Below are 25,946 nucleotides of genomic sequence, written 5' to 3'. Positions count from 1 at the left end.
AAACCAGAAACACTTTCACTGAGCTGATGTCCCTTACACTGACACACACACACACCTATGCTGATAAGACACAACACTCCCAGCTGGCAACACTAAAGACTTTCAGATGAGCTCCATGTGTCAGGAGCTCATCTGAAAGCTCCTGACACATGAAGCTTTCAGTTGAGCTCCAAAAAAGCTTCCGGTTTATCCTAAAAGGTAACAGCGCATATAAAATTAAAGGTGAAAAGACTCAGCACTAGGACTAAAAACTTATATTTTTACCATCCATATAGGAGTAAAGAGTTGGGTACACTGAAACTAAAGTATGAGGTAGAAAGTGTAAGAGAGGAGCAGCAAGTGGAGAAACTGGGCAGTGTGACTGATCTGGCATCTGTTAGCCTCAGGTCGATTTCCGCGGTGAAACTCAACACCATGAGCTGCAGCAGTCTTCAGACTTTATGAACTCCTTTCACTGGGATCAAACACTGCTATCGCCAACTAAATGGAAATTTAGCTTAAAAATTTTAAAGTTAAAAAAAATGCTAATTTCATTGATGCCAACATTGGTATTAATGTTAGCATGAAGCTAGTTTATTCCCAACTAAACTGGAAGCAGAACAGAACCCTTTGACTTCATTGGTTTTGATGATCCAGTTTTGATCAATGCTATCAAGTAGCCAAAAGTTCTGGCACTGGCCGACACCCAGAACATAATCAAGACCGATGGCAGGACCAGAGCAGGTGGGAACTTAGTCTGAGGTAAAAGATGGAAGATAAAACAAGTAAAGGAGAAACAACGATATCAGCTTACACCACTGATCTCAAACCTGTAAAAATGGCTTACAATCATGAAGATAAAGAATATTCTTGGGGATTTTCTTCTTTCTTCTAATCTGTTTACAACTGGGAGCACAAGTTTAAATTTCATACAGAAACAAAACTGAGCAGGTTCAAATCATATATACATTTATTCAGTTGTTATCAAACTCCAGCTCATGTCATTTCTGGTAGACATGACCAACATCCTTGCATAATTTTGCCTCAATATCTGACCACTCTTTTTAATAAAAATGGCAGAATAAATTATTTTGTTTGGTTTCTCAGTATCAACCCAACAGTTTTTAATGAGACTTTAAGAAGGCCATGCCAGTTTTCATGTGTGTTTGGGATCAGTGTCGTGTTGGAACACCAAACTATGTTCATTGCTCAACTGATTTACCTGGTTACAAGAAATCACCACAATTTAAGCATATCGTAAACTGGGAACTGTCTGAACACCAGCCTCAATAAAGCCAGTTTAACATCAGCTTTAACTGAGGAGCTGGTTCTGACCAGGAGATGTACTATTCACAAATCAAAATCTTTAATCTTGACTGTAATTTGCAGCTGCCCACATCCACAAGCCAGATGCCTTGTAGAGTAAAGGTCAGATGGGAAGATGGAGCCCTTCAAAATAAATGTTTAGAGTATTTAAAGTGAATCTCACAAGCCAGATGGAACTGGACCAACTGTCAACAGGTTTCTTCATGCAGACAACATGTTTCAGTGGTGCTACAGTCAAGTATTTTTAGATAACTTCTACTTATTTGCTTTCGGTAACTATAGAACTACACCTACTGTTATTCTATTTCAGGTATTTGAGATGGGTTCTGTTTTTAGCATATCCATTTGTAAAAACATGTCAGATAAAAAGAACAATGATGAGCTAGACATCTGCTTTTTCAAACATTTTGATTGTTGAATATTGATTTTTGCAGCTGCCTTTACAAGCTAATAATAATGGAAAACCAAGAAAACAAACAAAACAGAAATGTGACAGAAGCTTTCATTCTGTAAACCGTTTTAGGGATCTTGATTTAAGGGCAGGACACAGCTCATGAACACCAAACCATGTGTTACAGATCGAGTTTTAAAGTGACAGCAAAAATAATAAGTTTACTATTTGCAATGATAGGAGAAAATAACTTATTTAGGGAAAAATGACCAGCAAACATCTGGCAATTAAACATTACAAAAATACATATATGTATAAAAATAAAAAAAACTTCCAATACAATAAAGAACCAAAGCAGATGGTAAAGGAGAGTAGACACCGCCTCTACAATAAAGTTGGATGATATACTGTAAATGTTTAATCACAGCTAGAGCATTCCTTCTGAAACCTCTGAGATTAAAATCTGCTTCCTGAGCAACAAAATCAAAAAATAAAAACTGGAGGTAATGTTAAAAATTGATTTTTTTTTTTAAAGAAAAAAAAGTATTACTCACTCTCTCTTTGCTCCCTTTCCCTCAAGATGGCATCCAGCCACTTCTGCTTGTCCTCTGCATTTTTGGCCATGCAGACAAACCACTTGTTCTTAGCCGTGTTGTGAATCTTCCAGCCATTAGTCACTGTGTAGTTGTTGCTGTGATAGTCGGCTGGAAAGAAAAGAATGAATGAATTTAAGAGAAGAATAGGTGAACATGTAAAAGATAAAACTCGAGATTATCTCAACAATCCTTTAAAAATCCTTTTGGTCTGCTCTGCATCCCCAGAATCAGAACCAAACGAGGAGAAGCAGCTTTCAGCATCTATGCATCACAAATTTGGAACAAACTTCCAGAAAACTGTAAAACAGCTGTAACACTGACTTCTTTTAAATCTCAACTAAAAGCCCACCTGTTTAGAATTGTATTTGAAATGTAATCAATTACAAATTTATTGATGGAACTTGACTTAATGCTGTGTTTTGATTATTGATTCTATATTGCATTGTGTTTCTGTGTTTGTAATGATGTAAAGCACTTTGAAATGCCTTGCTGCTGAAATGTGCTATACAAATAAAATTTGATTGATTGGTTGATAAAAGTGTTTAGCCATCAATGTGACACGTGACAGTATGACAGGAAGCCGCTCTGCTCAGGTGAGGACTAAGGTCCACATGTAAAGGCTGTGCAGCAGAAAATCAGCGCTGCTGTTAACATACAGCTCACTGTGGTGGCAACATCAGGTGAACATGCATCAGACTACAGGCATGTTACAGGTAAACCAATCACTTTCAGATGCACAACACTGGAAGAGTCATGATTTAAAATATTAAATCAGAATTCAGCAGACGGTGATTTTACAGTGGATGGAATAAAATTGGACACCACAACAGATCTGATTTTTAAAACATTTGGAAAGCATATGTCTTTGTATTGGTAAATAACATCTAATCCCAATAACATCATATGTATTTATAACATAACATTCAGGTCGTTTCAAGGTGCTGTAAGTCTATTCTTTAACAGCTCTTTCTAGTTTTTTCATAAGATTTTTAAATTTTGTGCACTAGTGGCCTTTATTTAAAGGGACAATGTTATGTGTTTTCCACAATAGATAAATGCAATATCCACATACTCCATTATTTCATTATGAAACAGGAAGTATAATGAATGAAAACACACCAAGAACTTCCGGCTTTTACATTCATCAACTGGAATTCACACTACAAACACTGCATGCAGCTTTAAATAAAGAAAATAATGTGACTAATCAAACTGCTGACATTAAGAGTATCTCTGAAGAGATATAAAGTCAAAGTTGAACATTAACATCTAATAAAGAAGATATAAAAGCAGTAACGGAGCACTGACTCATGAGAATCTGTCCCCGCTCTGATCCATTTAGCTGCAGGTGAGCGGCCCTCTGAATAATGAATGGCCACTGGTAATGGGGTGCATTAGTCTCGTGCTCAAAGGTCGTATAAATAGATTTGATACTTTGGGCCCTGCGGGGAGCCACTTCTGCAGTAGAGCTGTGTGATCTGCCAGAACGGAGAAAAGAGATTACCTAAAAATCCCCCAAAGAAATCAGCAAACACAATCTGGACAAGTAAAAAAAAAATAAATGAGGTGGAAAGTGAAGTTCTCTTTTTTCCATCTCTGTTTCCAGTCACACCCGTGTTTCACAACTTTCATACTCCGTGATCAGATAACCTGAAAGTGGGACCCCCGGACTCTGCAAGTAAGGCTTGTTTTTCTCAGTGGTTTCCCTTTCAGAAACCAGAGTATGACAGCCAGCAGCTAACATAAAGGCAAAAAAAAAAAAAAAAGTCATGTGAGCTTGCAGAAATACACTACCAGATTAACGAATACAGAAACAGAGAGGGAGGGATTAAAAAAGAGGAAACATGTGAGAGGAAGATCAAGTGTTTCTACACCGGAGAACAAAAACTGCACCAACCCCAACAAACCACAATAACAGAAGAAAAAAAGGAGACCGTATCAGCAAACAGACGAGCTGCAAATCTTTCTCATATTATCTCAAACTTGAGCTGGAGCACATCAGGTTTATCAGCCGCTATTGAGATTCTGCACTTGAGTTTCACATGGATTCATAAGGCCGCCACGCAGCAGCTGACATCTAAAGGTGCACACAGCTTGCAAGCTACATCCTGTTCAGGACTCGGTGCAAGCATGGCGCTCCACCCAAACTGTCAACAAGTTCCCGATTCAAATCAGACCGGTGGGCTAAAACAGCACAGCTAGCATGAACCAAGATGGAAAATGAGAAGGGAGAGTGTGGTGCACCAACTGAAAGGAGCAACTGTTGCTTTTGTTTTATCTTCTTCTAGAAACATAGTAAATTCATAGAAACATAGTAAATTCATATATTCATTTGTAAAAACCATTATATCTTACTAAATAATTTTGGTCTAGTTCCCAGTTTAAATACCTCACTAGAACTTTTTATCAAGATACATGAGCTTGTTTTTAAGGGGCAGTATTATGTGTTTTCCAGGCATATAGTACCATTTTATAGCCCAACCAAGTAACTATGTTATCTTAAATTTTTATAAAAATGCTGTATACATATACTGTATATCAAACATGACAAAAGAAACCTGACTTTGTAATTTTATGCCTTGAAATTGGGCCTTTGTCTCTTTAAGAAGCTTCTGTTCTTTCTGAAGCTCCACCTTCAGGAAGTCATACCAACATGGCTCCTCTATTAACCCTTTAACAACATTTATACAACATTTATACTGCAGCTCTGAGCAGTAGCTCCTATAATGAGCTCAGCAGTTCCACCAAATGTTTGCTAATTGCTGCTGGCTAGTCTGAAGGAGCTGAGTGGGAGGAGCTGGTCTGAGAGGCTGAAGCTGAGAAGCTGCAGCTCAGAGGAGGAGCTGCACCTTTGGTACACTCAGGCGTTTAGCACAGCTGAATGGTTGCCATGGAGATTAAACGATTTCTCAAACAAAACTCCAGGATTGTTTCTGATGAGAAAATAATATAACATGATGTAAAGCTCAAAATAATTGATTTTACACAATGCTGCCCCTTTACAAACGTAATTTCTTCATTTTGATTAAACAAAATACAATGGATAATTATTTAATTCATAATGAGACATCTGTCCCATGTTAAATAATCAACCAGTGGAACTATGACGTATTCATCAATAAAAAGGAAATATTGAATTAAAACAGCTCCTGCATCTCGCTGAAAAGTTACTTGTAAGTTAGTTTGGTCTTATTTTCAAAGCACTAAGATATTTGTACTAGAAACAAAAATATTTGGTAAGATTTAGTGTTTTTTCAGTGTGTTTAATAGGAAATGAGCTGAAAGTCTGGTTTAACGCATCCTGATATACAAACACAAACCTGTTCCGTCTTCCACGTTTTCCACCTCCATCACCTCAGTGTTGATCCGGCCTCTAAACACATAGAGAGGCCCGTTGATGGACTTGGTCCTCTTGGTGGATTTCTTCCCAGACACTCTGTGAGAGGGGACAACACTGCGGTTATGCTCCGGAAGAATAAACACCAGCTGATGCCAGCGCCATGCGCTACTAAAACAACCCTCTGAAAACATGCAGACGTCCAGAGTTCCACATGCACAGGGTGTGTGCTTGTTTTGGTTCTCACATGGTAAGTAATTAGTTCACATTAACGGGAATGAACCATTTTTATTTTCGCGTCTCCTCAAGTTTGGATGCTTGGATACTCTCCTGTTTCCTTCCACCAACACATGGTTCTTTTTCTCACCTGGACTTCCTTTTGCAGTAAACTAAAAGGTTGTCGAACAGAAAAAAAACACGTTCCTGGATGTTGCCTGCCGAGATTTTCAGGAGATTTCCATGAAGGAGCAACTCCGTGCAGATATCCGTCAGGTTGGTTCCCTACAGAAACAAGAAAAAAAGAAGAAAACTGAAATAGAAGATTGAATCCAACACTGTCCAGTTCACTGTCAGCAGCCGCAGTTTGTTTAATCTCAGCACAACTCTGCTGTGTGCATTCAAAACCAAAGAGTTCACAACCTCTACAGAACAATGTCAAAATTAATCTTTGACACCGAGGGAGGCTTATTGACATTCTTATTGTCAATGATAGGAAACACAACTGACCCCACCAAAAACATCTGCTGGCTTATATAGACAAAACTAAAATATTAACTGTTCTACTTCAGGACATGTGCATTCTTACTAGAAAAAAACAAAACCAAAAAAATAATAGCAACTGAAGAAGAGCTGAAACGTTAAAAAGAGTTGAAGTTCAGAGAAGAACTGTTCGTTTTGAGAGCTGAGCCTTACAGAACAAGTCAAACAAACTTCAACATTTTAGATTTACTCACTTCACAAAAACAAACTAAATCCTGCTGAGGTTGATGTTATTTTTTGTCTTGCATGTACCAGACTGGAGTTCAATCTCATCTTACCAGAAAACCTTTTTAAAATTTGCTGAGTCTCCTCTGTGGATTGTGGCAAATTGCAAACGTGACTTGTTAGGGATTTTGTTCAGGAAAGGTTTTCTTCCACTGGAGTTCTGGATCTCTGCAGCTCCTCGAGAGTTGGCATGATGGATTGATGCCAACTCTCAATCCATCATGAGATGAATGGATTGAGATTGAAACTACTCTTGGTAGTTTCCTCCATCCTCTATTCGTTATCAGAAGATGGAGTAAAGAGTATTCTGTGAATTCCTGTTTTACACTGTGGATTGCCGTTTTCAGGCTGATTACTGATCTTTAAAAGCTTGTCGATTCATATTTTAGCCGATAACCAATTTTTCTGTCTGAAAAGTTGCTAAAGTGGCAAACATGGGGGTGACTGTTATTTAGCTTTAACTACTTTTTGTACTTTATATTTATAATTATGTTGTAGTTTCCTTGTTTTATATTTACTGTTTTTATTGATAAAATGAGTTAGTAGTTGAGTCATTTTAATCTTGCTTGTAGAATCTTTGTTTGTTTTAAGCAAGACAAATTACTGATTGTCCAGGAATGAAAGATAAAAACTTCAGGCACATTTAAAAAAAAATTTATTAATCTGCACTGTCCCTCCCAAATACATTAAATTATTGTTAACTTGTTAACCACATATGTTCAGACATGACCTGGTGGGTAGGTCATGTCATGTTCCTCTCACAGCAGACCAAATGCAAACAGTGGCTGACTTTAGATAAGACCGGTTTCTCATGTGAGTATTGATCGATCTGCAAAATGTCAGGAAACATTACAGATGATGCTGCAAACTGAGCAAAAATGCATATTTCTGACTGTAATCTCTGCAGGTGAATTTGAGGTTAAATGCTTTCTGCTTCTGTCATGCAAAAAGGAAAACTGAAAAGATGTAGCTAAAGCCTCTCAGCAGCTACAATCTAGTCTGCAGCCTCACACCTTCACCGGATGTGATTGAATCTCAGACAAAAGCCTTTCCTTGTAAACTATCGAATTAACCACAAGCTGTTAAAGGCAGGGCAGCAGTCTGTTACCGTCATCAAACCCAGATGGGTGGAGAGAGATCGCTGCTACAACGTTTTAGAATGAAATTATTTGCATAAACTTCATGAAAGAGAGGTTTAACAAACACATTTATCTTAATTAAAGGCATAAAGTTACTCTCAGTCACCGGATCACCATAGCTTGGTGTTTTAAAAAAAGGCTGATTAAAGGAGGCTGAACTGCAAAGTCGTTTACTGTTAATAGGCGAGAAAATTATTTTTAGAAAGCCATTTTCACATGTTCAGCTGTGGACTGGAAATGGATTTCACACATTAAAAGTCTGAGCAGCGCCTTCATTAACATGTTCCCTCCAAAGATGTGAATAATAAAACTTTGTCTTGCAGAACTGAAAAGTCAACAAAACCAGAAAGCGTTTAGCTCAACACATAAAAGTGCAAACTAAAGACTGAAGGTGTCAAAACCAGGCTGCCAATCAGTTGGACAATCAGGATAAAAAACAAGTCATTACTCGTGGTTAAGTGGTTCATTCCCACCGGTTCATCTGAAACTAAAAGCCTCCATATGTGGACTCTGCAGCACACCATCACCCATCCATCCACCCATCCACCCACCCAGTTTGGCCTCGTTCCTGACAGATTCAACCCCCACCATGTCACCTAGACCTGCAGCCTCCATAACTCTAGTTTGTTCTCCAGATAGATTGAGTTTTTTAAAGCCTTTATTTTAAGAAAAAAAATCTTCCTTATTCTCTCTGATGTTGAGGTCAACACTCAGTGAGGGACGGGCTTCCATCTCAAAAAAACAATTCAAATTCAGGTCTGACCACATTACATCTGATCGGCACCACTGCTCCTCCATTATGGCTGGAGATGACCGAGCTCCCAGAGAGGCTGCAGAGGGGAGAGGAGACCATGGCTAATGCAATTAGGTCAGGGCCTGCATGCTGGGGGATTAGAGGAGGGCTGCAGGGTCAGAGTAAAATGCCTGGCTGAGGTTCCTGTTTGCTGTTGAAAAGAAACCAAAAATCTGAACATTTGGAGTTTATCTGAGGCTCTTCTCCTTACAAACCTGATGTAACTTGATGCTTCAGCTGCTCTTTGGGTTCAGGAACAGCATTGTTCTTCATTACCAGTCTGTAGGTTAGCAAATACTGTACCTAAAATACAGTGATATGTTTCACACCAATTAATCTGATTAATTGATTATTGAAATAGTCATCAAGTAATTGTTATCTGGATCATAGAGACTCATAAAGGCATTTTGATGAAAGAGCTACACACTCAGAGCAGGAGTTAAGTTAAAACTTTACAAAACGTAAATTAAGATGAAAAACCTTCTTTATCTGAAAATGTTTTACCCAAAACATTTAATTTAGCTTCAACTGGTTCAAATAGTGTAAAAATGATCTCTTATTAAGCATGTTTAACTATCCAGTTATCAATCAGTTAATTGAAAATCAGTAAATAGATTAGGACTATAGTGCACTGATAAGCAGAAAGGCTTTTCACATGTTGATAAAAATATTTTTCAGCAGCAGATGCATCCTGTGCAAGAGTTCACTAAAGGAAAGCTGTTACTGCATTTTAGATTAGAATGTTTATTTTCTCACTTAAAAAAGAAATGGATTATTTCTTTATTTGTATTTTATAATGTATTATAGAGATAATTATTTTTAATGTTGTATAAAATACACTTAAGTGGTTATATGAAAAATTGGCAGATTGTGTCAATTTCTTTATCCTATTAATCGGCAGAATAAGTGATAGAATAATCGATTGCCAAAATAATCACTAACTGCAGCCCTAGTATTACCAATAATAAATATACAGAAATATCAGATAGGGGCCAAAGCTGACATATTTTTATATATTTGCTTGCAGCTCTTTCAGTCTGCTGCTTTTGGTGTGAACTAGTCCTTTTTTGAAGGACAGCATTCATGATTAATTTTATTTCCTGTTTCAGGTGTTTTGTTTATTTCTTTTGAATATTCAAAATGTACCTTCAGTTCCACTGTTAAATGTTAGAAATTTAAGTTAACTGATCTATAAAAGGGTGTACTTTTCACTTGAAAATGATCTAAAAAAAAAACATTATTATCGATTATCGCAATAATTTCTGGGACAATTTATTGTCCAGAAAAATGCATTGTTGTGACAGGCTTTGTGTTAAATAATGAAATGAGACAAATGGATGTACAGATGAGGCCCATTCGAACTAAAGGTGGCACATATAAATTCCTCAAACATGAGGGTCTGCTTTTCCGGACTTTTCTGATTGGCCGGTGAGCCTGTTGGCATCCCCCCTCCAGCTCCCTGTGAACTGTCCCCAATTGTGCCACCTAAGACAAGGGCACTGTTGTGGTGGATGAGGGAGGCATGAAAATGCAGCAGACCCTTCAGACCTTTAGGTAAAAGCACAGCATCAAAATACTGCGGCTGTAAAGGTGGAGGAGTGATGTGGTAGTTAATGTCTTTCAACTCTAGCTGTCTTTGTTGTGGTTTTATTAAAAATTTATTTCTCCTTTCAGTTTCCATGGAATAAACACGTGTGTTGCATTTATGACCGGCCTCTGAGTCTAAAATCTCAAAGATCTCAGATTCCCTTCCAGTCCAGACCTTCCACTCCAGTTGTGGCGGCTCAGCCCACTCTTGTTCTCACCTCCCAGCCTTCGATGTGGGACTGCAGCTGCTCCAGAGCCTCCAGTTTCTCCATCTGCCTCTTGGTCTCGTTGATGTTGGAGCAGACGGCCTTCATGGCCTGCAGAGCCTCTTCCACGGCAGGGTAGTCTGCATGCTTCTTAGGAGTCCTTTTAAGTAGTTCCTATATCACAGAAAGTGGAAGTTCAGAGAATTAAGTAGATCTGCTAAAAAAAATGCACACAACAGAGTTTCAGGGAGGTAATTTAGGAGCATGACCTTTACCAGTCTCAGCTCCAACACTACCACCAACGGCATAGGTAGAAATGTGCCCATCTAACCAAGTTTAGAAATGAGTCATGACCTGAACTCAAAAATAACCCTTTGGTTTTCAGAGAGTGCACAACAAGGTGCAGTGCTGCTGCAGCAGCTGCGGCCGTACCTTGAGCAGCAGAGGATACTTGCAGATCCTCTGGATGGGAGTGAGAAGGTAACCCTCCAGGGGAATGTCTGTGCTCTTCTTTCCTCCCAGCAGCATGCAGTGCTGCACAGGAAATAGAAGCAGAAACATGTTTCAGACTTGTGTTTTCTGGATTTGCATTGAAGCAATGACATAATGTGACTTAATGTGAATAAACAAAAGAAGTGAGAGGAGAAGAAGAGTGCCGGAAAAGAGTCCAGCTCTGCGTATAGGATGTAAAAGTCTAGCTTGGTTCCTTCCTGTGTCAATTTTTAACAAATCTCTGCCAGGGCGGGGAAAGTTGATGGTGGAAGTGAGTTTAAGGTTAACGCTGAAAATACATCACCTGGTGAGCATACTCATAAAAAACAGCTGTACTTATATTATTATTTTATTGTTTATTTGACGGGGACAGATACGAGAAACACAGATCAGGACAATCTAAAGTCTGCTGCACAGTGTTTATAGTAAAAGACCCATGGACTAGCTGTGACTGATTCATGGCTCTTGTGAATTTAAAGATTCTTAAAGCTGCAGAACTTTTATTATAAAATATCTTCCTAACACATAGCAATTAAGTGCTACTTTGTGTTGGTGTCTCTTATAGAATCCCAATAACAATTAATTGAAGCTTCGAACTTAGAATGTGACTAAAAGGGAAAGGAGTGAAATTTCCATCTTTCTAAGACACAGTACTCTGTAAAAAGTTAAAAAAAGAAAACTGTCCTTTAAAGTGACTTGTTTTAAATTTTTCTAAGATTTTCTTTAGACTTTCAAACCTTCAGACAAAGAAATTAGGGATGACTCACTGATCTAATATAAGTTTTACAGCATTTAAAGATTCTGTGGCTGTGCTTTCAAGTTGTCATGGGTATGCAGGCTTTAATTAGTTATAGTTGTCGACATTAATTAGCTGTTACTGTCATGTTTCAGTTGGCTGTTGACGCCATTTGCATCAGTCAGCCAGGAAGCCGGTCTTTAGCAGATCAAAGTCTGAGAAAAGATTTAAATAGGTTTTTATTAATAAGAATGTTGTTTTATGAGACATGCTTTTCACACTTAAAGGTAAAATGTGATTTTAGAACCAAAAAGTCAACATATGTCTCCTGTTGTTAGTGTGAAATTATGTTGAATATGTTTATTGTATTCTTTCTGCATCATCACAGAAACTGCACAAAGCAGTTCTACAAATATCACAACTTTTAGTAATTTAGTAAAATTAAAAATAACCTCTAACTGTCTTTACCATGCAATTAAACGTTAATAAAATTTGTCATTTTCAGTAAATATAAACTCAATTTTTGAGATTTACCCACATCATAAGATATAACTAATATTTTCATACAAAGAAAATTGACTTATTAGTTAATTTCTCCTGGAGTTTTGATTCTTTCAGTGAGACAGTCACACTTTGTCAGCCCTAATCAAAACTCCTGCTATCTAAACTTGATCCAGTCATTAGAACTGGACTCAGGTTCTGATCAAGGCGTTTGGAATGATTGTTATTTTGATTCCCTGACTAAACTGAGCTAAATCCAGACACTTTATTTTAACTTTCTATATTTATGTGTGCAGCTTGCAGAACCTGATGACAGGATAGTGGCATTATGCTGCTGAACTTATCAGTCTGGGGTTTGTCTGTTAAATTGTTTTTCACCTTTTCCAATGACGTTCACTTCCTGTTTGTGTCACGTGACCTGCTCTGTCAGCAACAGCTGTCTGGGCAGAAGAAAGCTGTGCAAAGAGCAGCTGAAACACTAATTGTTAGCTGTTATGATGTTTAAAACTCAGAAGTTTATGAAGCAGGAAAACCACATTCAATGTAAGTTTTGTTGGAGCAGAATTAACATATTCTGTAAATGCATATTAACTCAATTGTCAAAAGGAAATCAAAACAAAGAGCAAACATGCTAGCAATAGCCTAGCACTGCACTACAGGATCTGATTGTGGCTGTGTGGGATATAAGATATAAGCTGTTATAAGCTGATATAAGCTGTTCTGTAGAAAACTGGACAGTGAGCCAAGTGGAACTGTGGTCTGGTATTTTATTGCACTTTAATGCCTTTTCTTAAATTAGAAACAATTCTTTGGCCATTATGACAAACACAATAACTGATGACACTGCTATTATCAAAACTTAGTAAAAAAATGGTGACAATTATGATATAAATTTAAACTTAAGAAAATCTCGTCTTCCGTCAAGTGATGAAAAATACTTTTACAAAATCATAGAACCATTTAACAAAACGGTAACCTATGAAATAAATCTTTTTCTCAGAGCAATTAAGCATTAATAAACTCTTCCCCTGAACCATCTGAAGCTTCTGCTTCTTTGGAAGTGGGTGAAGGTCAGAACTTCGATAGCCTTGGTTTCACTTCAGCTCGTCTTTAGACGGAGAGCCGCCTGTTGGTGTGCTACCAGCCAGTGGAGGAGAAGACAATCAAAAGCCAAATCAAATAAACCACTCAAACGTTCTCCAGAGGGAAGAAAGCCTGGAAATCACTTTGAAGCATTGTGATCACATGGCAATTCTTTTCAAACACAGCTGGAGATGCTGAATGGAGTTGTAAAAGCATTTCTTAAAGAAAAAAGTCAAACTAACTCTTTTTATTTCTCAGATTTCTGCTGTTTTAAATTTTTCCCCTTCACACCTCGATTCCTACTCCAGTTTCTACAAACTTCTTTTTCTCTCTCATTGTCTTCATATTTGTAATCCACCAACCTGAAGCCACCAGTCGCTCCACTCATCCTTCTGACCTAATTTTCTTTCAACTTCACTTCTCTCATAGCTCACAATGCCATTAGCTTCTCAGTTTAATGTGCAATTTCAGAAGCTCCCATCACAGCTGAAAAAAGAAATTCATTAGCAAGAAAATTTACAGAAATATCCAAAAAGAGACACTGATGACACATTTTTGGTGGCTAAATAAAGTTAAAATATATATGTTTTCCTGTACTACTACAAAGATCCTTGCTAGGTCAACATGGAGTTTATTTCTTGATTTCAGCTTTATTTTATTTGGCAAAATTCTGCTACACAGAAACACATCTGATAATTGTTTTGATGCACAGTCAGATGTTGAGTAATGGTTTTATTTTGGAAGCATCTGAATCATGCAGAACCCACCGGTTCACTGCTGCTAATCTGCAACCAAGAGAAAAAGAAACATTTTTAAAAATCCAGCCTTGATCCCCTCGATGTCATGGAAGCAGCCGGACTGTGACAGACGTGGGGGGGTTCAGAGCAGCATTCCTATCATTTGACTTCATTGTCCGGTGCCCGAAAGGTTTGGTGTCAAAACATGGAAGCAGCTGGCAGAGGAAGCACTACAAGTGTAACAATACACAAAAGTGACCTTGACGACGGTTGCTTCCTGTCCAGGCAGGAAGAACCTCCTGACCTTGTTATGGTATCTGGCCTTTATTCAAGTGTTAACATGGAAATAGAGGTGATAGAAGTGGTGAAAACAAAGCAGGATCACGGAAAGGAGTCAGGATATTAAGCAAATGTAGGTCAAAGGGAAAAAAACTGAAAAACATTTAAGAATAAGAAATAATTACCCAGAGGAAAATCAGCTGTGAAGTCATCCAGAGTCTAACAAAAGTATTCACAGTTTCTCTGAGGTTACAACCCCAAATTTTTATGTATTTTTATAACGGACAAAAAGTATGCAAAAAAGAAACCTCAGTCTCCCCTCTGAATAAACAAACAAAGAAAAAGATTTTAAAAGAAAGGATATATATTTTATCTTACCAGTAGAAAGGTCCGTATGTTGGGAATCTTGTTGAGCTCCATCAGAAGTCGCAAAGCCTTCTCGTGGTTACTGCAGTACTCGCCATAAACTGAGAAGCTCTGCTTCTGAAAACAGCAGAAAAGCAGCTTTTCAAACGGCCACCCAACACATTTCACCTGCTAGTTTACAACTCAAAGCATCAAACTGTAAATGGCAGAAAAGGAGCTGAGGCTTTCAAAGTGTTTTACAAACCAGAATATGAAAAGTGAGTCAACCACCATTAGCTGCAATTACAGCTGCAAGTCTTCAAACACGCTTATCTACCAGCTGTGTGTTCTTGTCTGAGAACACACAGCATATGCTCTTGGATGGAGAGCATATGCTGATGGCAGTTTCTTAAAGTTTTTCTAGAAATCCTCAATTGGATTTATGTCTGCACTTTGACTAGGCCATGTTTAGTTATGTTGTTTTTATGTTTTGTTTTATTAAACATGACTTCTTGAAGTGTACCACCAAACGTTAACGTAAGTTTTTTAACAAAATGTACTGGGAAACCTCAGAATGCAAAATTCACACACTCTTAATGCAAGTCATGCATGTTTACAAGATGTGGAGCATTTTGCCACGTCGCTGTGGGTTGGCAGACGCAGCTCTAAATCTGCTGTTGTGGTTTCTGATTGGCTGATTAACACAGTTTTCTTTTTAAGAACACATAGTGAGAGTTCCCTCAAGCCAGACTGCCATTAATGTTACATTTATCAAAGTTCGACATCAGGTTAATAAGCAGTGTGCGTGTGGGCGTGTGCCTGCGTGGGTGTGCGTGCTGACGCCGTTACATATATTTGTACAAACAGGAAAGAATAATTCATCTATGTTTGTATACAGGCAGTCAGAGACCATGTGTCGATTATAACAGCTGATGCTCTCGGTGCCGTTTTGGATCAGAATTTTCTGCCAGACGTTGTCAGTGTGCAGTAAACACTGTTTGCCCTTCACATTGGACTGTGATTGTTTGCATAATTTTGGAAATATGTATTTTAAATGAGAATCTTAATGAGATCAGTTTTGTGTAGGAAGAAAAGTAAATAAAATCAAAAGTTGATGTTAAACAGAAGTTACCCTTTTTCATAAAAAATATTCCAATCTTTACACTTCAGAAGTTTGATTGTAGCTGTGTTTCCACTGACCATAGAGTTGTGCAAATTTAAATAACAAAAAATAAATTTGCTTAATGGAAACATGGCAATACAAAAAAAAAACAACGAAAACTCAGCAGTCCATTTTGTGTTTTGTAGTATTTATGTTTTTCAGACAATGTGCAGCTGAATCCACCTCAGCTAATTGAGCTCTCAGTATCACAGTTCATTAAAAGTTCAGTTTGTAATTCCAACGTGTTGAATCCATAATCCTTCTAAAATTACCGACTATAGTTTCCCCAAAACGCTGCATATGTAGCAGCTCCCAAGTGGGCGGGGCTTATTGCTCTAATACCTGAATAAGATGCTGACGACTACTCTGATTGGCTGATAGATGATGAGCACTAGTGCCATCATGGCTGATTTATGAATATATCTCATGTAACTGCATCCATTGTTTTTAATGACTTATCACGAGAACAAGGTTATTCACACTTGATTTCAATTTAATTTCTTATTTAATGGAAACACCACAAAATAGTTTTTTTTGACATTAGCAAAAAATAGACAAAGATTTGCGCACATTTATAATGTAAGTGCAGATAGTGGCTTTTAAATTGTGTTCAAACTCTTCTGGACAGAGTATACAGCTGAAGCTTAGAGCAGCAACCAAGCTCCTGTTGCTGTGTTAGATTTCACTTACAAGGCTGTTTCAGATTAGTTTCAGTTTCTACATGTCACGATTAGGATTCACTGTGCACATGGTTTCACATCCTACTAGCTACCTATACTTAATGGGCTTTGACCAGCAACAGGCTGTGCGTTCAGCTTCAGCCTGTACTGTGCCGCATGAATAATACAACTGAAGCTGCACCGTGTTTTCACAGGACCAGGTGTTGCATTTCTTCTTGTAAGTGGATCTAAATGCCAGCCTGACAAAAGGTTCTGCATCCGTTGCAGTCGGTGGTTTGTTGCATAGCATGATGCATCACCTAACATGAAAATGAGGAAGTGCTACATCTTGGGATGTTGTTTATTCATTTCCACTATGACGTACAACAAACAAAAAAGGAGAAGTGGGAGAGCGGACGTCTATGAATGTTGGTACAAAAAAGTTTCAGGTTTCAGGTTTCATGCATGCCTGTATTTCTACACTTTGCGTGATCGATAAAGGGTTGCTAAAGCCTGAACTGGAATGAGTGCTTCACATTCCTGTAAGCAAAGAGCCAAATATATTGGTTCTGAGCTTTATAAGGTGAATATTGGAAGGAAGAAATGTCATCATCTCCTGTTTAGATAACTGATTACCAATGGAAGACATGCCTGTAATGTGATCACATCAGTTGTAAATAAATACTGGATTGGTTTCACATTACTTACTTTTGAAGTCCAGATTATGCATCTCAAAATGTCAGTAATATACACTGATTTACAAAACTATTCTTATTCCTTTAAGCATTTCACATTTTGACAAGTTGCATCCAAAAACTTCCAGGTTCTTTCCTGGGATTTTATGTGACATAGAAAAACAAAGTAGATCAGTGAACACACAAATATTCATGGTTTTATTCCAGGATTACCAAAACGTTCATTTTCAGTCTCATCTGAGCAGAGCGCCATTTGTTTGTCTTATTTATAGGTATTTGAGTGAAGGACATCAGAAGAGCCACACAATTCAGATTTTTATTTCTAAAAAGTATTTTTTTTAAATTATGTACAGTTTTCTATACAATTCACAACTATGGACAACACTATACATAATGTTGCTCAAAAAACATAAAATCCCCCAAAAATAAGAAAATGAAAAACAATGGTGGTTGCTACATGAAGAAAATCAATTATTATTATTATTATTAATAATAATAATAATGATGATGAACAGGACTGTAAACCCAATCTGTGATTACAGCTATCCTGACTTGCTGAACTTGTAGTAACCCGGTTCAAACTTAATCATCCTTCATATCTTGTTTTTGATCAGGCTCATTGATTTGTCCTGAGTAAAATAGAAACCTCTCCGAGATATTTCTCTTCCATGCATCAGGACAACTACACAGTCGATTCAGAAGCCCTCAAAGTAGCTTGTTTATGAAACCGGGGTCAAAAAACTTTATTTCAGCAGTTCTTCCTGAAGTCCAGGGCCGCTGTGAAAGATGTCACTTATGCCAAGAATAACTCAAAGGCTTCGGCTGTTCCTTTGATAAACAATCTGTATTTCAATTCTTAGTCACTGGAATGTTTTCTGGAGACTAGGATGGGAGCGCGGGATCTCACAGAGGGAAACGCGTTGAGTCAGCGTAGTGGGCAAAGTTAGGGGAATTTAGAAAATGTAGACTGACATGACTGTTTGCCTCTTTCAGCCTCACTCATATATACATGGCCCAAAATGGAGCAAACAATGGTGGAAAACCTCTTCGACATGAGTCATCTTTTTCATAATTGCACGATTCTGTAATCCTGGAGATAATGTAAACCTTAAGCAAGGGTTTTTACATTTTCTAAGTATTTACAAATAAAGTTAAAAAAGTCCTTGCTAACAAGAAAATTGTCAATAAGAGTTTTAAGCTAAAATAAATAAATAAATTTGAAATGAATTTGCTTCCTTCTGAGCCATCTCAGCAGCATCCAACTTTAAATAGCTTTGAATCTTCCCGGTTCTCTTCCCTCACTGTGGTGCTGTTGAACAATGCAGGAGGTTAATCAAATCCCAGTCATGCAGTCATGGTGTTGACCTTTGGTGGAGGTCAAGGGCCACGGTCAGAGGGCACTGGATGGGCCGAGCGATTGGCCAAGAGGACTCAGCATTGAAGGAGACGAGGATCATGGAAGTGTAATGGATATGTGAACAAGGCTGCACTGGGGAAAGCTACAATTCTGAATGGAAAAAGTGAAAACCTGGACAATGCCATTTGTGGCAAAGCCACAAAACCTGTATTAATTTCCACATAGTGAAACCAAAAAAGGAGAGTAAAAGTAAAAAAAACATAAAAAAAAGACTGATCAGCATATAGAATGTCCTTCTGCTTCTTGATTGTTTAAAATTTCACCGAATGAGGGTTTGAAATTTTGAGTACCAGCCAAAAAATGTGTTTTGTGAAGCCTGACTGACCTTTGTCCCCAGAAATCAGTTTATCATAGAGTCAAAGCGGACATTCGTGTCAGATGTAATGAAATTCCCTCCAGGTGTTTCTAAGATAACACATTCAAAGCCTGTGGAAGTTCAGAGACACTCACCTTGACCTCTGACCCACAAAATCCCTTTAGCTTAACATGCAGCAACATGGATTTTCCTCCTACACAGTTATATTTCATTTGTACCATATTTGAACATTCAAATAGGTAATTTATATCCTGCCAGAACACTTTTCTGATCTCTTGCTATCGTAGATCCACATTAGTTGATATTTTCATAAACTGCCAAGGCTTTTTTTGAGATATGAATTGTTTTAAGAAGGTAAAGGTCAACTCTGGTTTTATGTCTAACCATCAGCTTCAGACTGCAGGACCTTCACCTGCTCGTAGCCCAGAAATGTAAGAAGAGCTTGTGAATTGAAATCTATATTAAAACCAAAATATTTCTCCTCAAAATGATTTTTGTTCCCTGAATCACAATCTGGTTGTTGTTATAGTCAAAGCTAATGGTATGACCCCCAGATCTGGTTGACTTCCTGTATCCATGTCTTATTTTGAAGTAAGACAGGAAGTGGTTATTGAGTCGCTGTGAGCTTGTGTGACAAGCTAGAGGCTACATGTCAAGTTGGCTGATGAAGAAGCCTCCTCCATTTTAAAATCTTCTAGGATGCATATTGGACTCTGTATTTACAGGGTTTTAGGATTGCTACAATACTTGAGACCTGCAATAAAAGTGCTTAACTGAATATTTTAATAGTTTAATTAAACACTAAATATGCCTCAACAGTCGTCTGGGAGCTAACGCAGCCGTCTGTTTCAGCATCCAAATTTTCTTTTTCTTTTGAATATTTTAGAAATGAAAATCAGTGAAGAGGTTAATCTGTGAATACTGAACCACGAGTAAAAAACAAACAGCTCTGCTAACCGTTAGCTGATAATGGTGATATAACTGGCATCTGTTTCACAATATCCCATCATGACAAAACATAAAGACCTTTTAATGGTTTTTAAGAAATCTCAGAGGCAGCCAATGCCTCTATTTTAAAATGTTAAATTTTTTAATTTTCTACACAGATAATATGAGATTTACCTGAGTTCCAGTAAAGCAAAGCTCAAGATTTACGAAGTTTTATTGTGTTTTCGGGTACCTTAAAATTAGACAAACAAAAAATGTTATATTTGGAGAAGTCAGGCTCTTTAATCAAACATATACTCCATTTGGATTGTCAGTTTTTTTCCTAGAATACTGTTAAATTCTTGTTTAGTAGTCTAATTGTTTGACCTGAATGTATCATAACCGTCCTGTTCATAATCCGTCAACACGAGCACATTTCATAACCCTGAATCAACATTCTGAACTACTGTTGATGTGTCTAACACCAGTCAAATGAATTAAAAGCTCTGCTGTAAAGATCAACTCTATTTTAGGTAAACCAAAATAAATTCTCATCTTTCAGTTTTTCCCTTTCCATTGTCAGTTGGAGAACAGAGAGATGAAAAACAGCATGCGTTAATCAGTTCTCTGCCCTGACACTTGGCCTTGCACCCTGACACTTCACACATGTATGCAGGTACAGTTTCACGAGCTAATTCTGTGACAGATATTAAATGTCATCCGTGCCACCAGACAGATTGTGTCGGACTGTGAAATGACTTCACAACAATGTTAGAGCGTCTCAGAAAAAGCTAAGCCCACCCCGTGATTCAGCGTGCTGTACCTGAGAAAGTGAAACTCAGGCTGTGTCTGTGCTCCTGTTGCCTGGTCAGAGAATACTGATGCTGGCATATTTTGTCCCTCAGTGAAAGTGAAGACAGATTATCAGAGGGACAAATGGAGGGGAGAAAGAAGTAGCTAGAGCCTGAGCGCTACCAGCAGGAACATTGTCCCCCTGGCTGAGTGACACACCATGTCTTCCTCCCCGGTCACAGACCCTTCTTTGTTTGTTCCTGGGGGCCAAACGAGTTCATCCAGAGGGGAGCAGTAAGGGTGGGTTGAGCTAGTGTCAGTTGGACTTTCAGATAGTGATGGAGTGGCAAAAGAGGAAGACAGAATCACCAAATGATGAAGAATCGGTGCAACTGATTTGGTTTGTGGGGCCATGAGATAAGGAAAAGACATTTTCCCTGCATCTATGGTTAAGGGTAAAAACAAGTTTGTGTTTTATGTCTGTGCTTTTGAACGCAGACTTCATGCATGCGAGCTCAATCCATGTGGCCTTCTGCTATCCTCTGCTTTCTGTGTACTTACGAACTGCAGGAACACGTGGCCCAGCGAGTGGTTAGGATGAGGTTCGGGCTGCAAGCCGGCCTCCACAGCAGAGAGCACTTTTCTATGCAACTCCAGGATGTCCTCAATGTTGGAAAACAGGATCTGTGTGTGGAAAAATACAAAAAAAGATGATGTGAAAGAAGGAAGATGAACAGAGGGAGATAAGGTAGACAATGTTAAATGTTTCATCCGAGGACTTATATGTGAGAATGAGGCCTGTCACAGTAACAAAAGTTACTAGATAAATTCCCTCAGAAATGATTGAGATAAACAATAATATTGTTGTTTTGAGACCATTTTCAAGTAATATAATGGTAATTACATAATAATGCAAGATCACATTGTTAAAGGCCAATAAACTTTAAATTCTAACAAACATTTAACACTGGAACTTTAAGGCATTTTACATATCCAAAATAAATAAACAAAATTACAGAAACAACAAATAAAATGAATTATTAAGTCTTTATAAAAAAAAAAAAAAACTTTTTATTCCAGAAAATAGATAGCTGAGCCCAAACCACCAAACTGAAGATTTTTATCATTCAGTTTTTGGCAGAAAGAGAGTAAAGAGAAAATCAATTAATCATGTCGATGGAAATTATTCAGCCTGTTATAATTTATCATGTGATCAATTGATTTATTGCTTATTACAATAAGCCTAATGGGAACTGATATATTTTTTAAGATGCACACCAACTAAGTTTTTCATGGCTGATACCAATCAGCTAACCTGCCCATTATTTAAACCGATTCCCTTATTTTAAGAACTATAATATCTGGGAAAATGTACTGCAGGTGCGTAGACATACACTCCTGATCAAAATCTTAAGACCAGTCAAAAAATTGCAAGAATTTGCATTTTGCACTATTGGATCTTAAGAAGGTTCTAAGTAGAACTTCACAATGTTAAAAGAAGAAATCAGCGTAAGAGACAAAACCTTTTGAGCGGGGAATTAATTGAAAACTGCATTTATACTCAAACATGATTTTTTCAGCTGATCAAAAGTTTAAGACCATAGCTCAAAAAAACCCGAAAACCCCCCAAAACAGAAACAAAGTGTCAGAAAAAAGGACTCAGTAATGAGTAGCTCCACCATTCTTGTTGATGACTTCAAACAATCGTTTAGGCATGCTTGCTGCCAGTGTTTCCAGGAGGCTAGTGGGAACGTTGCTCCAAGTGTTGAAGATGGCTTCACGAAGGGCATCCACTGTCTGGAACTGATGTCCATTTTTGTAAACTTCCCTTGCCATCCATCCCCAAATGTTCTCAATTGGGTTTAGATCCGGGGAACATGCAGGATGGTCCAAAAGAGTGATGTTATTCTCTTGGAAGAACTCCTTTGTCAGGCGGGCATTGTGAACTGCAGCATTGTTCTGTTGAAAAACCCAATCCTTACCACACAGACGAGGGCCCTCAGTCATGAGGGATGCCCGCTGCAACATCTCCACATAGCCAGCTGCTGTTTGACGCCCCTGCACAACCTGAAGCTCTATTGTTCCATTGAAGGAAAACGCACCCCAAATCATGATGGCGCCCCCACCACTGTGCCGTGTAGAAAACATCTCAGGTGGGATCTCCCTGTCATGCCAGTAACGTTGGAAGCCATCAGGACCATCAAAGTTAAATTTTTTCTCATCAGAGAAGACAACTTTCTTCCACCTTTCAATGTCCCATGTTTGGTGCACCCTTGCAAAGTCCAAACGGGCAATTCTGTGGCGTTGAAGAAGACGTGGCCTTTGAAGACGTTTTTTGTTTCTGAAGCCCTTCTCTCGCAGATGCCGTCTGATGGTTATTGGGCTGCAGTCAGCACCAGTAATGGCCTTAATTTGGGTAGAGGATCGTCCCGTGTCTTGACGGACAGCCAATCGGATCCTGCGGCTCAGAGCTGGTGAAATTTTTTTGGGTCTACCACTTGACTTTTTTGTTCCATAACCCTCAGGATCGTTTAAAAAATGCAAAATGACTGTCTTACTGCGTCCAACCTCAGCAGCGATGGCACGTTGTGAGAGGCCTTGCTTATGCAGCTCAACAATCCTACCATGTTCAAAGTCAGTGAGCTTTTGCCATCAGGAGGTCTTGACAGTGTAAAGACTTCACAGAAAATGACATGGAATCCAGATGTTTGCACAGCTTTTGGCTTTTAAAGACTATGGTCTTAAACTTTTGATCAGCTGAAAAAATCATGTTTGAGTGTAAATGCAGTTTTCAGACAATTCCCTGCTCAAATGTTCTTGTCCCTTGCACTGATTTGTCCTTTTAACATTGTGAAGCTCTACTTAAAACCTTCTTAAGATTCAATGGTGCAAAATGCTAATTCTTGCAATTTTTGGAATGGTCTTAAGATTTTGATCAGGAGTGTATTAGAGTTTTAAACCAGATAGAACATGAAGACATTACAATATTATGTCTTTTTATTCCTCTTTATCTCAAGTTTCAGAAATTCAAAAACGTGCATCAGTGCGTATGCAGATGATTAATACTTACACAAGTGGAAAGTAGGACTTCTTAGTTTGGATGAATCTTTGAATAGGATAAGAATTTATCTAATTATCTAAGTTTGGCCTGCTGGTTACTAACCACAGGTGATCAATGAAAGATTGGTTGATTCCAATTTCTGGCCGATCAATTGGTATATTTCAAGAATTGTGTGTTTGCGTTGGGCTTTTGGGGGCTTACCTTGACGTGTTCAGGTGAAAGACACTGTTGGTCATCTGGAATTTGCTTGATTCTCTGAAGAAACGCCTCAAGAGAAAACAGAAACAGATACTTAAAAACAGAACATTTAATTTAATGTGAATGAAGAAACACGGGGGCTCTCAGAGGCGCCTGGGTCACTAAAACAAAACAACAAGACAGACTTCCTGCGGTCTGGAAGTCCAAGTGGGCCAACTCAGATGTAAGGCCTTACATCTGAAAGGATGTCTCTTCTTCTTTAAGGAAATGTTGTTTCAGATGTAAGGCGCATGTCTTTCCTTCTTTAAGGAAATGTATACTGTACAAACAGATTCTGTCAGAGGCTCTGCAGAAAGAGACACACACCCACACACACACTTATCTGCAAAAAGTCGTATCTCAGTTGTTTTCCTATTGTTGCACAGAACTATCAATTTAATAAAAATATGTTCAACACCTTTCCTCCTCAAGCAACTAACAGTAGGAATCTGATGCACCCAAGTATTAGTTAAACCAAAATTACTGATTCTATTACAGCATCTCTACAGAAAGATGCTGCAATAGAATCACATCAAGGTGAGCTTTACCTGTGCAGGCATATGCTTTGACACCTACCAATCAGGACATGACAAAAAAAAAAGAGAGAAAGGAAGTGAATCTGCCAACAGTTTCTTTTTTACATCTTCCTCATTTCTCTCCCCATCATCACACTATTTGACAGGCTGAACCTTCCCTTAGTCTGTCTCATCTCCAGACACTAATCGGATCTTAAAAAGGAGACGACATGGATCCCATAACCAACAAATGAACCCCTTCACCCCCCAACCGCTTCTTTTTCCTGTTTTGTCTCCAGCTTTCAAAGCCTCAAGGCTGAAAATCAATATTCTGTCAGGTGCATAAAGGGAGCTGATGAACCTGGAGTCTATGGCTGCAGAGATGAACGGTAGAAGTGAAGCTCAAGGTTATTGACCCTTTTACCTCTTATTTGAGGCATACACAGATATATACAGTATATATTTAAATTTTATACTGCTTACACTTTTTAGCCTATAAAATATGAAATATGCAGTATGTGGGAAACAACATACACCAAAGCTTCAGCCAGTTTACAGTGAAACAGGGAACTAAAGGCCAGTTTTGCCTATTGGACATTATTCCTAATGCTGCAGCTGACTAGCAGTAGGCAGCAACAGGTAAGGGAGGGGCAGTGCTGCGTAACGTTTTGCTCAACACAGCCAGACGAAACCTCTGGTTACTCCAACATTAAAGGGCATTAAACCACAGGGATTCATGAGGGGAAACTGGTGGTTTTACCAACACGAATTTTTAAATCTTGGAACATCTGTTCCAGGGCTTCACAGTTTTAAATAAATATATCATTTCGAAACATTTGCTAAAAAGTGTGATGGTGTTTCATTAACCCAAAACCAGAGAAACCAAGAACAATGCATTAATAACTCTGATCAATACTGTGTAAACCAAAAAAATAAAACACTGTGGACATCTAAGTAATTGCTATTTTATGTTTTCCATACCCTGTTAATCTATTTTTGGTGAAGGTATTCGGTTACGTTGGTCTTTTGTGTTTCGCTTTGCAATCTGTGTTTCAGATGCAGCATTAAAGGTAATGAGAAAATATAGTCAGATAAATTTATAAAAAAAATAATAATCTAATGGAAAAGTGAGGGAGATGTAAAAGGTTAATAAGAAAAGCAATACACAAATATATTGGCTGTACATATACATATACGTATGTACATATTGTACTTTTAGTTTTGTAATCTTCTTTAAAGTTTATACATTTATATTAAATGTCTGCACACTGTAGGAATGTGAAACAGAAATTCAGTTCAGATTATGGTCATAATTTGACAATTAAAGCTGATTCTGATAACCATTCATGAACCAGTATGGATTTTTCTCTCATTGTTGGATGTCTTAAGAAGGTAAAAATCATCTTTGACTGTCTATAAGTCAAAGATGCCCGTCTATGATGAGTTTAGTACAGACACCTGCTGATTATCACTCTGCAAAGAACTTTATCTGAAAACAAATCTCAACTATCCATTTCATTTTCATTGTGCAAGTTGAGGGAAATAACATTAACGTTATAATGTTCACACTAAACTTAATGTTTATGACAATAAATATAAACCAAACAGTAAGGGATGCAAGTTTTTTGAGTATTTATCCCTTTTTACAAGAAAA

The 25,946-nt window shown here is 38.0% G+C and overlaps 1 protein-coding gene across 4 annotated transcripts in view; it reads right to left on the bottom strand.

Annotated features, from left to right (window-relative positions):
- Positions 1 to 25,946, bottom strand: part of prex1 (phosphatidylinositol-3,4,5-trisphosphate-dependent Rac exchange factor 1) — a 100,467-nt gene that overhangs the window by 56,109 nt on the left and 18,412 nt on the right. For all 4 annotated transcript variants that reach the window (XM_032568388.1, XM_032568357.1, XM_032568366.1 and 1 more), the window contains exons 2-9: positions 23,742 to 23,807; positions 21,041 to 21,163; positions 14,545 to 14,649; positions 10,771 to 10,872; positions 10,351 to 10,512; positions 5,997 to 6,130; positions 5,613 to 5,728; positions 2,251 to 2,400 (exon numbers count right to left, since the gene is read on the bottom strand). In XM_032568388.1, the coding sequence (XP_032424279.1) occupies positions 2,251 to 2,400; positions 5,613 to 5,728; positions 5,997 to 6,130; positions 10,351 to 10,512; positions 10,771 to 10,872; positions 14,545 to 14,649; positions 21,041 to 21,163; positions 23,742 to 23,807 (958 nt within the window). The remainder of the gene's footprint in view (positions 1 to 2,250; positions 2,401 to 5,612; positions 5,729 to 5,996; positions 6,131 to 10,350; positions 10,513 to 10,770; positions 10,873 to 14,544; positions 14,650 to 21,040; positions 21,164 to 23,741; positions 23,808 to 25,946) is intronic.

The sequence above is a fragment of the Xiphophorus hellerii genome, chromosome 1 (genome assembly GCF_003331165.1).
Source record: "Xiphophorus hellerii strain 12219 chromosome 1, Xiphophorus_hellerii-4.1, whole genome shotgun sequence".
NCBI classification, from domain to species: domain Eukaryota; kingdom Metazoa; phylum Chordata; class Actinopteri; order Cyprinodontiformes; family Poeciliidae; genus Xiphophorus; species Xiphophorus hellerii.
The sequence above is the reverse complement of the archived record's forward strand: the minus strand, read 5'-3'. Positions and strand labels throughout refer to the sequence as shown.